This window comes from Dendrobates tinctorius, unplaced genomic scaffold (genome assembly GCF_039654945.1).
Source record: "Dendrobates tinctorius isolate UK_male_01 unplaced genomic scaffold, ASM3965494v1 ptg000120l, whole genome shotgun sequence".
NCBI lineage: Eukaryota > Metazoa > Chordata > Amphibia > Anura > Dendrobatidae > Dendrobates > Dendrobates tinctorius.
In genome coordinates, this window is record NW_027361788.1 from 37,329,296 (window position 1) to 37,346,562 (window position 17,267).

Below are 17,267 nucleotides of genomic sequence, written 5' to 3' on the forward strand. Positions count from 1 at the left end.
ACAAGGAAGGGGCGGGCACGCCGGGCAGAGAGCCGGATCGGGGGCGGAGCTACCCCCGGCCGTGCGCGCGTTGAAAATGCGCTAGTGTGAAACCGGCCTTAGAGTACCTCAGCGTACACCCAAAAGTTTAGAATTCATGAAGGGAAGGATTCCTGGATTGAACCCCCTGAATGCCCTCTTGTCCTGGGACGGAGTAGGAAAATTGTGTAAGATTCTGTGCACCTGCTGAATCAAGGTTATCACCTCTATCCACAAGAAGAAGAAAGTTCGTTCAGCACACCGGCATAAATGAAAAAAACTTTATTAGGCTAATATGCCATATTAAAATGCAAAAAACACCTGATGCGTTTCTGGTGCACAAAGGCACCCTTAGTCATAGGTAAATAAAAACAAAATGCATAGAAAAATATATACAGGTTACAAACCAATCACAAAGCTTGCAATTAATTACAAAAAGTGGCAACACATGAAAGGAAGAATGAGCAGTTCCTTGCAATGATACAGATCACTCCAGGATTGAAGTTCCCAAAGAAAAAAAAAAAATTTACAATAATATAAATGGATATATCTAAAAGTAATTAAATAACTCCAAAATGATCTTCCAATGGAAAATGGATTTTCTGCGCAGAAATAAATGATTCCATGCGAAAGGTGTGAATGAGTGCCTACGGACAATATATAGAGTTAGTCAGAATCAAAAGGAATTTTTTACACCTCAAAAATAATTTATAGATGCGCAGGAATGAGTGGTTCCATGCAAAAGGTGTGAATAGGTACCTACAAACAATATATGGAATTAATAACAATCAGATGGAGTTTTTTGCACGTATAATAAAATATTTCATGCAAAGAGTGTGAATGAGTGCTTGCGAACAATATATAGAATTAGTCGTTCATGCTCATCATAGCAATATGGATTCATTTGCCTTCTATGGTCTAGAAAAGGTTAAAACTCCTGCACGAGGTGGTGATAGACACAAGCTATTAAATATACATGAAGCTTTTTGGATATTAAAATTAGACACTAAATCTCCAAACGGTATGAATTTCAGGAACGATTTGTTCTATATTTATTAATGAAATTTATGTACTTATTAGTTTTTTCTGTCAAAAATAATTTTACAGTGATCCGTATTTAGTTTATTTTGCGTATTTATTTTGTTATAGTAGGAAAGCATAGAATTTATCTCATAGCTCCTATTTTATTCATATGTTTATCAAGCATTCTGCAATAGGTCCACCATTGATTGCTATGTGTCTATAATTTATTTTTCATTTTTTATGTGCTAAAAATTCCATTTGATTGTCACCAAGTTTATATATTGTTTGCAGGCACTCATTCACACATCTTGCATGGAACTTTTTATTCCTGCGTACCTATAATTTATTTTTCAAGTCCAAAAAAACTTCTTTTTTTTTTTTTGACTAATTCTATATATTGTTAGCAAGCACTCATTCACACTCTTTGCATGAAATATTTTATTACACATGCAAAAAACTCCATCTGATTGTTATTAATTCCATATACTGTTTGTAGGTACCTATTCACACCTTTTGCATGGAACCAATCATTCCTGCGCATCTATAAATTATTTTTGAGGTGTAAAAAATTCCTTTTGATTCTGACTAACTCTATATATTGTCCGTAGGCACTCATTCACACCTTTCGCATGGAATCATTTATTTCTGCGCAGAAAATCCATTTTCCATTGGAAGATCATTTTGGAGTTATTTAATTACTTTTAGATATATCCATTTATATTATTGTAAATTTTTTTTTTTTTTTCCTTGGGAACTTCAATCCTGGAGTGATCTGTATCATTGCAAGGAACCGCTCATTCTTCCTTTCATGTGTTGCCACTTTTTGTAATTAATTGCAAGCTTTGTGATTGGTTTGTAACCTGTATATATTTTTCTATGCATTTTGTTTTTATTTACCTATGACTAAGGGTGCCTTTGTGCACCAGAAACGCGTCAGGTGTTTTTTGCATTTTAATATGGCATATTAGCCTAATAAAGTTTTTTTCATTTATGCCGGTGTGCTGAACGAACTTTCTTCTTCTTGTGGACATCTGCTGTGCTCACCAGCGAATTCGTGCACCCACCTGTGGATTAATGAACTCAGCCCAAAGTGCTTCTCATTTGGATGCGATGCAAGCTCCCAGTCCTCCCTCTCCGTTATCACCTCTATGTAGATAACTTATACCAGCATACTACTCTTCAAGTCCCTCTCTGCGCGAGCTACTCCAGCCTGCGGTACGGTAAGCAAAAATCAGGGAGGCATCTCTAAGACACTAATTAGGCAGCTGCTCAGGAAGAGTGAGAGCAGAGCCCAGTGTAGTAACATGACAACATGCTGGTGGTCAAGTACAAGAACAAGAGTGATGTCCTTTTCTTGACCACCATACATGATGATGGCAGCAACCCCAGTACTGTATGAGATACCTCTACACAGGTTCACAAACCACACTGTGTTTTTGGACCTGGTCCTTCACATGGGGATCTTTAATAAGCCAGAAATTTGGCAATATTGGAGTGTTGTTATTTTATACAACACTCCAGTGTTCCGAATGGTCATGGCCCAGATGCGTTTTGAGGCCATTCACATATTTCTGCATTATACCGATAATGCACAGTGTCCCCCATGAGATGACCCCAACTTTGACCATCTGTTCAAAGTTCGGCCGGTCATCGAATACTTCAACAAAAAGTTTGCTGAAATGTACGTGCCCCAAAGGAACATTTGCATGGATGAGTCCTTAGTTCATTTTAAGGGAAGGCTCAGATTTCTTCAGTACCTGCCCAGCAAGAGGGCCAGGTACGGAGTTAAATCCTACAAACTGTGTGAGCGTACCTCAGGGTACACCCACAGGTTTAGAATTTACGAAGGAAAGGACACCAGGATTGAACCCCCTGAGTGTCCCCCTGTCCTGGGAGTGACTGGGAAAATTGTGTGGGATTTGGTGCACCCACTGCTGGATAAAGGTTATCACCTCTACAGCAATAACTTTTATACCAGCATCCCACTCTTAAAATCCCTCTCTGCCTGAGGTACCACAGCCTGGGGTACTGTCCGCAAAAATCAGAGAGGCCTCCTCAAAACGCTACTTGGGCAGATGCTCAGAAGGGGTGACAGCAGAGTCCAAAGTAGCAATCACCTGCTGGCGATCAAGTACAAGAGGGATGTCCTTCTTGTGACCACCATACCCGGTGATGGCAGTGCCCTCAGAACTGTATTAGGTACCTCTACACAGGTCAGCAAACTGGACTGTGTATTGGGTTACAACAAAAACACGGGGGACGTTGATCTCTCTGATCAAGTCCTAAAGCCATACAGTGCCATGAGAAAGGCCAAGGTGCTGTACAAGAAGCTGGCTGTGCACATCGCTTTTGTGCTATCAAGATGTGCAGGCCAAACCGGTACCTTCAGTTCCAGGATATAACGATCAAGGCCCTAAATTTGGAGATCAGGATGGAGCAGGCCCCAGTACTTCTGGAAGTGAAGGTGCTCATATCGTACCAGGCCAACAGGTCCCTAAAAATCACAAAAAAGGAAGGTCGCTATAGAGGTACTGAGTGTTTTACAGAGGGGGGATGAGCAAGGACATCACTTATCAATGTGATACCTGCCTGACAAACCTGGCCTGTGTATAATAGAATGCTTCAGACTGTACCACACATCCATGGATTACTAAATTTATTTCTGACTTACACAAATCATGTATGCCAACCTAATGCACTCTACACAACTTTCGTATATGCACCATCTTACAAAAGTCACATACCAGGAAACAGTACATCAGTTCCAAAATGAAGCCGCTTGTGGGGCATTTCCACTGTTTAAGCACATCAGGGGCTCTGTAAATGCGACATGACACCCGCAGACCATTCCATCAAGGTTTGCATTCCAAAACGTCACTCCTTCCCTTCCTAGCCCTGAAGTACACCCAAACAGTAGTTTTATACCCCATATGGTGTCTGTGTACTCTGGAGAAATTGTATAACAAATTTTGTGGTCCATTTTGTTATGTTACCATGTGAAAATGCAAAATTTGGGTGTAAAAAATTTTTTGGAGTGGGTAAAATTTGATTTTTTTTTATTTGCAAGACTCAACGTTATAATTTTCTGCGAAGCACCTGGGGGTTCAAGGTTCTCACCGCACATCTAGATAAATTCCTTGGGGGGGGTTATAGTTTACAACATAGGGTCACTTTTGCGGGATTTCCACTGTTTAGGCACATTGTGGGCTCTTCCAAACGCAACATGGCATCCGCCCTCAATTCCAGCAATTTTGTGAGAGTCAAACGCTGCTCCTGCTCTTCTGAGCCTTGCCGTGCACCCAAACAGTGATTTTCCTCCACATATGGGGGGTATCGGCATACTCAAGAGAAATTGTACAACAACTTTTGGGGTCCCATTTCTCCTGTTACCCCTTTGAAAATTAAAAAAAAGATTGGGGCTAAAGTAAAATTTTAGTGAAAAAAAAGTTAAATGTTCATTTTCTCCTTTCACATTCCATTAATTCCTGTGAAGCACCTGAAGGGTTAATAAACTTCTTGAATGTGGTTTTGAGAACCTTGAGGGGTGTAGTATATAGTATGGTGTTACTTTTGGGTATTTTCTGTCGTATAAACCCATCAAAGTCACTTCCAATGTGTTGTGGTCCCTAAAATATGATTCTGTAAATTTTGTAGGAAAAATGAGAAATCACTGTTAACTTTTAACCCTTATAACCTCCTAACAAAAAAAATTGTTACAAAAATTGTGCTGATGTAAAGTAGACATGTGGGAAATGTTATTTATTTTGTGTGATATAACTCTCTGATTTAAGGGCATAAGATTTCAAAGTTTGAAATGCCAAAATTTTCACCAAATTTCCATTTTTTTCACAAATATTCACCAAATTTCCATTTTTTTTTTCACAAATATACGCAAGTCACATCGAAGAACTTTTATCAATATCATGAAGAACAATATGTAACAAAAAACAATCTCAAAGTCACTTGGATCCGTTGAAGCGTTCCAGAGTTATTACCTCATAAAGTGACAGTGGTCAGAATTGAAAAAATTGTCCTGGTCATGAACATGCAAACAACCTTGGGGGTTAAAAGGAGTTATTAATTTAAGAACCCCAATTAAACTACAAACCATGTATACTCCTTGCAGAGGCGCCATGCAAGCAATGTCGGTGTCACTATCCCCGAAGATCAACATGACTTGTGTCACGTGACGGTTGCAGTCGCTCTTCAGGTGCAGCTCATCAATATTTTGTCAGAGCGGATGTCAGGCTCTGATGTAGTAGTAAAGACTGAACACAAACAGAGGCAGCTCATTGCCTGCAGCCGGCATGTGACACAACAAGTCATATCACTCACCGGAAAGAGCGATGCCGACATCATTGGAATGGCACAACTGCAGGAAGTCAGCGTAAGCTGTTTTTATTTTATTTAAAGTCCTGAAATTAGTAAGCAAGGGTTACTCAGTAGTGGACAACTCATTTATGAAATTGTGGCATACACATAGGAAGTGCTATATTGTCTAATTGTCATGATACCAGTGCTGGGTGACCGGCACTGCTGGGGTTAATGTTCTGACCTCAGTGCAGACTCTCACCTGCACACCTGGGACCTATTATGGTGGCCTCTCATTGGTTCTGGGGAGGCTTCTTATAGCCTCAGGAAACTCCCATCCCCCGTCAGTTATACTTTCGCCCTTGGCATTGTGTGGTGACCCCTGAGTGTGTTAGTGCTGTGTTCTGGTTGCTTGATTCTCTGTGTATGACTTGGTCTGTTCTCTGGATTCTGCTTTGGATTCTGCCTGGTATCTTCTACGTCTGTTTGGTTTTGATCTCTGCTTGGCTCTGACTATCCGTTCTGTCTCATCCCTGGTACTGTACTGAGATCTTGTGTATGACCTTTGGCTTTGTCTGACCTCCCGTCTGTTTATCCCTCCTATACCTTGCTTGCCTGTATTGTGTATGACCCCCGCTTTGCCTGACTTTGAGTTTTCTACCTTCTTTGAAAGCAGGATGCTAAGCCCCGCCCCCTTGCAGTCACATGACCGTTCACATGACCATAGGTCCTGTGCCTACTTTCTAAACCTTCACATTCAGGTCCCGTGCATCTTTATTTTCCAGCTATTCTTGTCCCCAGGAGTCCCTACGGTGCGGGTGAGTCCCTGCCAAGCGGAGGCTGTACGCCGGCGCTGTCAGGACCCTGACACTAATAAATAGTAAGGAGAGGACTCCAGTCAGGTATTGAGAGAAATTTTCACTAGTTATTGTACATTTTAATGCTGCTACTAACTTCCAGTATTAGAGATTGACATGCCTAAAATATACCATGCCTGATCCTTTTTTCCCCCTTGCAGATAAATTGGTGCCATTGGGATCGAGCAGTTCCCACTGAGATAAACATACAAGCTCAGCTAATCTCGGCGTGCACGTTTATGGGAATAGACAGCTGTCAAACTGCTGCCTTCTACGTATTGAGAAAACTAATATATGGATGCTACCACAGTGACTCCCCCAGTAAGCACAATACTTACATTACGAGATCAGATTACCATATTTTTCGGATTATAAGAAGCACTTTTATGATCCCCAAAATTAGGGGGAAAAGTGGGGTGCGTCTTATAAACTCAAAAAACTGTTCTTACCGAGGGGGTCAATGCTATGGGCCCGAGCTGGGAGTGTTGCGGTGGTCGTATGGCGGCAAGCGGTGGTCCTGCTGTGGTGGTACCGTGGCGATCGGTGGAGGTACAGCGGCATATGGCGGATGCCATTCTTCTTCTGGGGTCCGGCTTCTCACTCAGCGCAGATGGAGGAAAGCCGAGAGCTCCATCCACACGATGTCTCCAGGAAAATAGCCGCAGATGCGGAGCAGATGAAGATCTTGGCACCAAGATCTCGGGAAATGAGATCTCAGCGCCAAGATCTCCATTTGCTCATGCGCCGCCCCGGCAGCCATTTTCCCAGAGTCCACTGCATAGTAAACAGTGCGGGTGTTCTGGGCTTTCACAAAATGCCGGCGGAGCCCCCGCATCGCCAAATACCCGCAGCACCACTCTTGCCTCCTCCAGTTGCGACTCTGCTTCACTGCGGCCTGCACCACCGAACACCAGCAGCGCCACTCTTGCCTTCTCCAGCTGCGACCCTGCTCCACTGCGGCCTGCTCTACCGAACACCGCTTTCTCCCAGTCTGGGGTTCGCAGCATCGCCCCACTCCTGCCTCCGCTATCAGCGACCCTGGGACTCCGCTTCACCGCAGCCACCACCCCCGGAAAGCAATAAGATGCCTGGATTGTAAGAAGCACCACCATTTTATTAAAATAAGTTTTTTTTCCTATTTTTCTCCTCAAAATTATTTGGGGATCGTCCTATAATCCAGTGTATCTTAAAAACCGCAAAATACAGTACATGTTCTTTCACCTGCTGACACAGAAAACCCATCATTTATTTACTGTCAATGATAATTGTGTGCATATCCCTATATTCCTATACTCCTTATTTGTAAAAATACATTCTAGCCATGATGATTAGTCAAGCTTCAGGTATGGATAAATCAATGTAATATTAACAAAAGAGATGAGTAAGCTGCAGGATGTAGTAGTGAGAAGTTGGGCAGAGAAATGCACAATAAACCTTTGTAGCGAGCACTTACCTATGGAAATGCCATTGGTAAACGCTGATGTCTGAGTATTGTTCTTCGCAGGGCTCTGGGACTCTAGGACACTGTCATCCAGCAGGTGGCGCTGCTTCTCTGATGGAAATGTGGCACTCTTACTTTCTACAACACTGAACTGACACATCACACTGGATATATGAAGAGAGAGAGAAATTCCATTCATTTCACACATGTTCATGAATGAGGCGGCAAATGAACAAAAAGTCAATGTATACAACGAAAAGCTGTGGTCATCAAATAAAAGCACAATTAACAAAAAGTCTTAATATTTGCTCACTGTATGGTAGAAAGCTATGTGTACATGCTCTGGGTTAGCAATTTCCCACCTGTACCTCAACAGTTGTTGTAAAGCTACAACTCCCAACTCAGTAGGAGTTGTAGTTTTGTAGCAGCTGGAGAGTAATAGGTTGGGGGACGCTGCTCTGGGTAATGGAAAAACAAGGGAGGGGGCACAGACATAGGGCTTCACCTGGTATAAATCAATGAAAATGAAAAAAGTACTCTAAAGTACTCACCCTTTATGGGTTGTGTTCAGACACAACCACTCACATTTTTTGCAGTTGTATAGCTGCTGCAGAGCTCGTGCAGGTGGAAATATCCACTAAGAATCACAAGTTGAGGATCAAGAAAAGCACTTCTGAGCAATCGCGCTGCTACAGTGACACGAATTCTTCAGAAATCCATATAAATCTTTCAAGTTCTTTATTAAATGTACTACAAAAACTGCACGTTTCGAGGAGACAAACCGCACCTCTTCTTCAGGCGACAACTCTGTACTGTAGCCTGAAGAAGAGGTGCGGTTTATCTCCTCGAAACGCGCAGTTTTTGAAGTACATTTAATAAAGAGCTTGAAAGATTTATATGGATTTCTGAAGAATTCGTGTCACTGTAGCAGCGCGATTGCTCAGAAGTGCTTTTCTTGATCCTCAACCTGTGGTGCTCTGAGTAATGGGAATTGGAGAGTATATGCTCCTGGATGCATTGGGCAGTCTCACCTGTCACAAACAGAAATTAAGTAATGATTACCAACTAAAAAATGCTAAATTATCTCCCTCCATTGAATGTATTTAGCCTACAATGTATACCAGAGGCTAGTTTGGGGCCTATACCGGCTTCTGTGTGGATCTTGCATATTACATACAGTTCTGAATGGATATCAAAAGAATCTAGGCTACTGTACTGCTATCTGGAGGAGTTGAGGGCTGCATTTAAGGGTCCATTAATCTTCTAGTTGACACCTATGGGGTCAAGCATTGTATATAGAGAAAGCATAGCTATTACTTGAAGAGACTGCAAGAGAACAAAGCTCTCTGGGGTAAGAGTATGCAAATAAGTTCTTATCCACTTTCTAGTGCCACCTACTGGAGGCAGCCAGAGATTGCTCTCTATTTAGGTAGAAGTAGGCAGTCTCTGTAGAGACATATGGCACAGTATATCCAATCTCTCAAAAAATGTTCCACCTGGAAGCAATTTTCCTGAGAACTGGATAATGTAAAATGGAGCTGACGTCTGCGGGGAATTTATGAACATATGCAGTGACACATTGTTTCATGGGAGAGGCTTCTAACGGCCTTTGGCAAATGTTAACATGAATATTTCTCATCAGACAAAGTAGTGAAAAAAGTGATAGACCGTGGCTCATACTTATTCACTGCGCATGTCACATACAGGTGTATATATTATATATCACAGGCAGGAAGCAGGATGAAACAAGGCAATCCAGAAATACTAAATATGTTCTATAAGAGGTTGCCAAAGAGCGAGTCCATAGAAGGCCTAAGTTCTGGAAAATACAAACAAAGAAAAATACTACTAATAATATAGTGTGACAGCCTTCGATAGTGCTTATAACCCACTTGTTTCCTAAACTGCGGCTCTTCCTATGTCTGGAGACAGGTGGAGTTGGGAGATGAGTGGCCACTGACGCATCCGGGCAGGTCGGTCGTCTGCTGTATCTCATTGTAGCGGTCATCTCGGACGGACCTGACGATAAAGATGAACTGATACTGAAACACTGAGATATTCCGACACTACACAGTGCTCCTACAATGATGTCCTATTATATAATTATATGACAATACTTCACATCACCTGCAGGGGTCACTGCTACCAGCAGCACATCACCCCATGTACACGGGGTGTGCTTCCACTAATGTGCAAGATGTATGAGGAGAGAAGGATCATACTGATTGTCCTGTTCCCATGCAGACCATTAAACCAGAGCTGCTGTACACACATTCATCAGCTGATCTGCAGCACTGTTACACAGGAAAAAGTGTTCTTCTGAATGTTAGTTCTCTTATCGGCCCAGGTAAATAGTCCATTTTGCAGCCTCTATTATCAGCAGGATCAGCAGTGATAAGGGGGACTGGAGGCAGTGAGGACCCTTCTTTCTGTAGACACAGGCTGTGCTCTATAGCATTGTTGTGGCAGAGCCCGTATTCTGCAGAGATTGTATTGCCAGTTATTGTTATAATGGTAATTTATTGTATAGCTGGAAATGCAATTCACTTCTATATAAAGGTCGCTCCTCAGCATCAAACTACAAAATACCGAAGGTCTCCCTGCTCTGTTATTGCAATTTATAGCAAGTCACTAAAGAGCAATTTTTAGAATTAATGTTTGTGAGGAAAATATCTACAACAGTGGAGCCATGACATAGTATCGGCGGAGGAAATAAAGGAGGAGACAGCACTGAAATCCATGGGAGATTCCTAATCGGTGATCGATCCCCTGCTCCACTCTTACATCTCTCTATATGATAATATCTATGTGATGAAGCTCTGCTCCATTATATTCTTCTATACAATATTGATGTGATAAAATCTGTCTCTCAATGGATACAGAGATTAGTAGAACAAAAAACTCTAAAAATCTGAAGAAAACAATGGAATAAAATAATAATGAAGGAATGATAACTCTACCAAATATACATCTAAATAAATATCTACTAAATATATCATCCAGAGGATGGGTAACCACCATTCAATCACCATCACCTATAGCCGACAGCAGGTCACTCTCCACAATGTAGAGCATACAGGTGGCTGACATTTCTGTGCTAATGTGGGAGATCTGCAGCTACTTCAGTGGTGATGACTGTAAGAGCTTCATGGAAATTATTTATTGGGTTACATTGTAGAGCAGGGGTCCCAAACCTGTAGCTCGGTAGCCACATGTTTCTCGCGGTCCCATGAATTGTGGCTCGCGGCTGTCTGCCAGCTTGGTGCATTAGGTCCAGGTCTAGAAAACAGGTATGAAGAGTACATCTCAAAATGGTGAATTTTGTGAGTAGCCCTGCACAGAAGAGCAGATTTGGTTGCACATTTACTGGTCTTTGGGATTTAGAGTTGTTTTAGGTATGGTACGCTGGAGGATGGTGCTCCCTGTAAAAGGAGGTGCTTAAAGCTAAATGTGACAGTGTGTTGGGAGTCCTTGATGGAAGAATATTGTATGGTGTTATTGTGGGAACCCCTGGATCTCAGTGTACTGCTTTGGAGTGATTTTTGTGGAAAAGCTTTGGTTATCATTATACCTGTAATGGGGGCTTTGGTTGACATTATTTTGAAGGGGGTGGGAGCTGGATGTGGCTTGCGACTCTCTCTCAGTGCTGAATGTGGCTTGCGACCCTCTCTCCAAGCTGAATGTGGCTCTCAAAGTCAGAAAGGTTGGGGATTACTGTTGAAGAGCAATATAACGGCAGCAATGAAAGTCTGCTCCCAGATCCGCGGACACCAGGGGTGGACACAGACAGAAGAGGTCCATGTGCCAGAATAGTATATGAGCCCTTTTCAGTCCAGGTCGCTCATGATAATGCACAATTCCACTTGCTTTGAAGGTGGTAGTGGCACCTTTATCTCATGGGTCCCTGTGCAGCTGCCCAAGTTGTAGCAATTCTATGTCTGCCACTGAAGAACAATATCAAAAAGTCTAGGCTGCTTAAGAAGAGTCTTTTCATCAAAGTTAATTATGGTAGATCAATCGCATACTGCCTTAGGATCCCCATTCATGGTCAAAGCACTAGAGAAACAAATTGATTCCTTTGAGATTTTTTCCTACACAACGTACATTCACTTGAATGGGGCTGAAGTGAATCCTGGAAAAATGCCATAACTTACAATGTTGGACCCTTTAAGAATAAGCCAGACTTCTAAGGGGGTGTAGAATGGAACGTCTACAAATTCCCTAAAGTGAATCTGTCTTCGGGAACAATGCAGTGGATGTTACAGGGCTACTAATCCCATGGGCAACTATGTTTTTACAAATCCTAAATGCTCATGTCACATAGTCCGAAATCCAGGATAACTGTATGCAGCAGGACTACAGCCAATTCATTTTCCAATGTTTTCTATAGCATAACAACATGGCGCATGAGGCACAATACAGGGAGATTTATCCAAGCTAGTAAAATACTAGAGACTTCCAATTACATGCGACTGCTCAACTATTGGGAGAATCATTCTTTAGGTTATCGATTTTGGTTGCTGTAGTGAAGAGAAGGAAAGGCCATTAAAGGGCGCTATATACATGAAAACAAGGATTACATATGTATATGTAATAAACACAACTAAATGACCGTCTGGTGCAGAGAGAGAGAGAACTCAGCCCGTGAGGGCTCACACGCTACATACTGCAGCCATGCTCAGGTGCCTCGTGTTGCGCCAGTTACTCTTCATTTTTTCCAGGTCTTTGATGCTGCCTCCTTCATCCTGGCCACCAGGAGAGTTTTACTACATCCTGAGGAGAAGTGGCGGTGCTACCCATTGTTCTCCGGAAAACAATGTGCTGAGCGGAGGTCCACTACATGAGGAGCTTTTATTTCTCTGGCTTTTGTGTGTTTGAGTGGAGTTTATGGATTCTCACACTTGGGGTATGAGTCACTCTGGCACTCAGCAGATGAGGAAATAAACTTTACAGTTAAACTGGCTTCCAAAATAACTATTCTTCATTTTCCCCTGAGAGAGACGTGTATCTACAGCTGAAGACACGTGCCTAGAGAACGTGCTCATGAAATCACTGGAAACAATTATGAGAAATGATTGGGAAAGTTTAGAACTATACTTACAAGAGAACAATGTGTGTGGGTGCTGAAGCGCCCCCTATGCATTCCGTTATACAACTGTATCTGAAGGGCGACTTTGAGGTATTGTGCGCGGCGACACAGGACATCCACCTGCAAATAGCTACACCCCAACTTCAAGAACGCTCCACATACCTTACAAGTGATAGATGAGCTTTAATCTATCCACAGATAAAGAAGGCATGTCCCAGGCTGACACATACAAGAATATATATACACATATACAGTATATATATATATATATATATACACACACACAAATGTGAATGTGTCTGCACAAATGGTTAGAAACCAACTCCATGAGGATGGTCTGAGTGCCTGACGTCCACAGATGGGGGTTGTGCTCACAGCCCAACACCGTGCGGCCCTCCAAAGAAATACCACCCCACACCATTACTGACCCACTGCCAAACCGGTCATGCTGAAGGATGTTTCAGGCAGCAGATCACTCTCCACGGCGTCTCCAGACTCTGTCACGTCTGTCACATGTGCTCAGTGTGAACCTGCTTTCATTTGTGAAGAGCACAGGGCGCCAGTGGCAAATTTGCCAATCCTGTGTTCTGTGTGAGCCAAGCGTTCTGCACGGTGTTGGGCTGTGAGCACAACCCCCATCTGTGGATGTCGGGCCCTCAGACCATCCTCATGGAGTCGGTTTCTGTTTGTGCAGACACATGCACGTTTGTGGCATGCTGGAGGTCATTTTGCAGGACTCTGGCAGTGCTCCTCCTGCTCCTCCTTGCACAAATAATGAGGTAGCGGTCCTGATGCTGGGTGGTTGCCCTCCTACGGCCCCCTTCACGTCTCCTGGTGTACTGGCCTGTCCTCTGGTAACGCCTCCATCCTTTGGACACTACGCTGACAGACACAGCAAACCTTCTTGCCACAGCTCGCATTGATGTGCCATCCTGGATGAGCTACACTACCTGAGCCACTTGTGTGGGTTGTAGAGTCTGTCTCATGCTACCACGAATGTGAAAGCACAACCAACATTCAAAAGTGACCAAAACATCAGCCAGAACGCATTGTTACTGGGATGTGGTCTGTGGTCCCCACCTGCAGAACCACTCCTTTACTGAGGGTGTCTTGATAATTGCCAATAATTTCCATCTGTTGTCTATTCCATTTGCACAACAGCATGTGAAATTGATTGTCAATCAGTGTTGCTGATTTCACAGAAGTTTAATTTACTTGGAGTTATATTCTGTTGTTTAAGTGTTCTCTTTATTTTTTTTGAGCAGTGTGTATATATATATATATATAATATATACACACACACACACACAGTATGTATATACATACACACTCATGATCGAAAGTGTTGTCATCCTTGAAGTTGTTCCAGAAAATAAACTACCTTTTTTCTCCCAGAAAATTATTGTAATCACACGTTTTATTATACACATGTTTTTTTCCTTTGTGTGTAATTGAACAACACAAAAAAAAATTGTTGGCACCTTTCCAAAATCGTGAGTAAACAACTTTGATTCCAGCATGTGATGCTCATTCAAACTCACATCTGGCAAGTAACAGGTGTGGGCAATATGAAAATAATACCTGAAATCCGATAAGGGGAGAAGTTGACTCAGTGTTTGCACTGTGTGTGCCACACTATTCATGGACAACAGAACGAAAATGAGAACTGTCTGAGGACTTGAGAACCAAAATTGTTGAAAAATATAAACAATCTCAAGGTTACAATTCCATATCCAGAGATCTTGATGTTCCTTTGTCCACGGTGCGTAACATAATCAAGTAGTTTACAACCCATGGCACTGTAGATAATCTCCCTGGAGCTGAATGGCAGAGAAAAACTGATGAAAGGTTGCAATGCAGGATAGTCCAGATGTTGGTTAAGAAGCCCCAATCAAGTTCCAAAGAAATTCAAGCTGCCCTGCAGGCTTAGGGTGAACAAGTAACAGCACAAACTATTTCTCGACATTAGAATGAAATGAAAAGCCCCACTACTGACACAGACATAAATAGGCTAGACTGCAGTTTTCCAAAATATATGTGAACAAGCCAAAATACTTCTGGAAACGCATTTTGTGAACAGATGAGGCCTAGAAAGAGCTTTTTGGTAAAACACATCATTCTACTGTTTACCAAAGATTAGAGGTAACAACACAATCTTTATTAAATTACAAAAATACAATTCACCCTCTGTGACCAGAGGCTGACTAGAAATAACAAAACAAACAAAAAAAAACAACAAAGTTTCAACAATAAAGAAATGGTGAGGTGTAACAACCCTGCTGGCATCACTGCATGGCCTCCCATCCCCCACACACCAACTTACTTTCTGCTTCAAGCCATGCTGTGAATTCTGTCTGTTGCCAGCCCTGAGCTCCATGTGCTATGCCTCTTGTTTTCCTGCTTGCTTTCCATGTTTCCTGACTGTGTGTATAGGGGGGCGGCGCCTGAACTCTGGTTCTTATGCAGTCAGGGTGCACCTGTGTAATATGTCCCTGACCAATCGCCTAGAGCCCTTGACTATTTAGCTTCGCCACACCCACTGACCTGGGCCTGTGCAATGTCTAAACTCAGTTAGCTCCTTGCTGCTGAGCTAGCCAGGCCCTGTCCTATGTCTTGCCTTCTCTGAAGGCTCTTACTGCGTATTTCTGTGTCTTGGTACCTTGCCTAGCATTTCTCTGTCCACCTGCCAGGAGGCAGAATATCCTGGTCCTTGAATCTTGTTCCCAGTGCCTTGTCTGTTCTCTGTCTGCCTGCCAGGAGGCAGAATATCCTGGTCTTTGTCCCTGTGCCTCTGTCTGAACTCAGTCTTACCTCTGTCTGTCAGTCTCCTTGTTTGTGGTTCCTTCTCTGCCGTGTCTTTCCTTGTGTCCTCCCTGTCTGTGCATCTGCACCCTCGCAGCTTTATCTGTGCATCTGCACCCTCGCAGCTTTATCTGTGCATCTGCACCCTCGCAGCTCTGCCTGCTCGGTTCCCTAGCCGCTCTGCCTGCTCGACTCCCTAGCCGCTCTGCCTGCTCGGCTCTCTAGCCGCTCTGCCTGCTCGGCTCTCTAGCCGCTCTGCCTGCTCGACTCCCTAGCAGCTCTGCCTGCCCGGCTCCCTTGGAGCCCAGCCTACTCCGCACTCCTGCGGCTCTGCCTACTCCGCACTCCGGCGGCTCCGCCTACTCCACACTTCCTGTGTGAACAGGTCCAAACCTGTTCCTTCATATTCCACTCCTTCCTGCCTATATCCATACCTGCACCTCTTGTGTGAACAGGTCAAAACCTGTTCCTTCATATTCCACTCCTTCCTGCCTATATCCATACCTGCACCTCCTGTGTGAACAGGTCCAAACCTGTTCTCTCATATACCACTCCTGCTTGCTCTGTGTCTCAAGCTGTTACCTACTTGCCCAGTGTCTCCAAGCCGTGCCCGCTTGCCCAGTGTCTCCAAGCCGTGCCCGCTTGCCCAGTGTCTCCAAGCCGTGCCCGCTTGCCCAGTGTCTCCAAGCCGTGCCCGCTTGCCCAGTGTCTCCAAGCCGTGCCCGCTTGCCCAGTGTCTCCAAGCCGTGCCCGCTTGCCCAGTGTCTCCAAGCCGTGCCCGCCTGCCCAGTGTCTCCAAGCCGTGCCCGCTTGCCCAGTGTCTCCAAGCCGTGCCTCCAAGCCAGTGTACCAAGACATGCTTGCTTGCCCAGTGTCTCAGCCTGCCTGTTAGTCACACCTGTCCAAGTGACTTGTCCCTGAGTGGGATCAGCAGCCACAGCCAGACACCACCCTGGAGTGGCACCCGACAGCTACCTGCCGCACAAGCCTGACCTCACCATCAGAGGCTCCAGTGAAGACCGAGGTAGCTGTTGTAGTCACGCCCCTTCCAGGGTAGTCTGGTTTGTGGCACAGTGGGGCCACAACCCCCGGCTCGCGCCATTCAGCCAAGGCGCGAGCGTGACAGTTTGCTCAGGCCATGGTCCCCGCTGAGTCCCATGTCCTTCCGCTCACAGAACGTCATGAACTTTTGTCCTGCCAGTATGAGCAATCAGAAGAATTTGTTCCGCCCTGCGTGGTTCCGATTGTGGAGACCTCTGAACCAATCATCGTCTCCAATGCCCTGTACAATCAGCTCCTGGCCTATGAAGAGCACGACCCAGCAGACCCGCCTAGGTTCTATGGGGAGCCTAAAGAGTGCCAAGGGTTCCTGAAAAAGTGCCTGCACTACATCCTGCAGAATGCAGCTTGTTTCCCCTCTGACCGGGTCAAGGTGGGATACATCATGTCCTACCTAGCTGGTGATGCCTTGATCTGGATCTGTCCCCTCTGGGAAGCAGGGGATCCTATTGTCATGAACTTGGGCCTTCCTGGTGGCCTTCCGTAGAGCCTTTGATGTGCCTCGTCCAGCTGCTCCTGAAAAGTCTTCCCCTCCAAGCTTCCAGAGACAGACCAGACAAGAGGAACCTGTGGGTGAAATATCTCAACCACCTATGACCATCCAGCCATCATCTGTTCCCAAGTCTGCTGATGCGACCTCCCGTGCAAGATACAAGAGGTCTAAAAA

At 44.1% G+C, this 17,267-nt stretch overlaps 1 protein-coding gene across 8 annotated transcripts in view; it reads right to left on the reverse strand.

The window, feature by feature from the left end:
- Window positions 1-17,267, reverse strand: part of RALGPS1 (Ral GEF with PH domain and SH3 binding motif 1) — a 1,264,350-nt gene that overhangs the window by 152,508 nt on the left and 1,094,575 nt on the right. For 6 of the 8 annotated variants that reach the window (XM_073541171.1, XM_073541173.1, XM_073541172.1 and 3 more), the window contains 2 exons: window positions 9,543-9,669; window positions 7,663-7,814 (listed from right to left, as the gene is read on the reverse strand). The exons of the other annotated variants lie outside the window; for them this stretch is intronic. In XM_073541171.1, coding sequence (XP_073397272.1) covers window positions 7,663-7,814; window positions 9,543-9,669 — 279 coding nt within the window. The remainder of the gene's footprint in view (window positions 1-7,662; window positions 7,815-9,542; window positions 9,670-17,267) is intronic. 8 annotated transcript variants of the gene reach the window in all.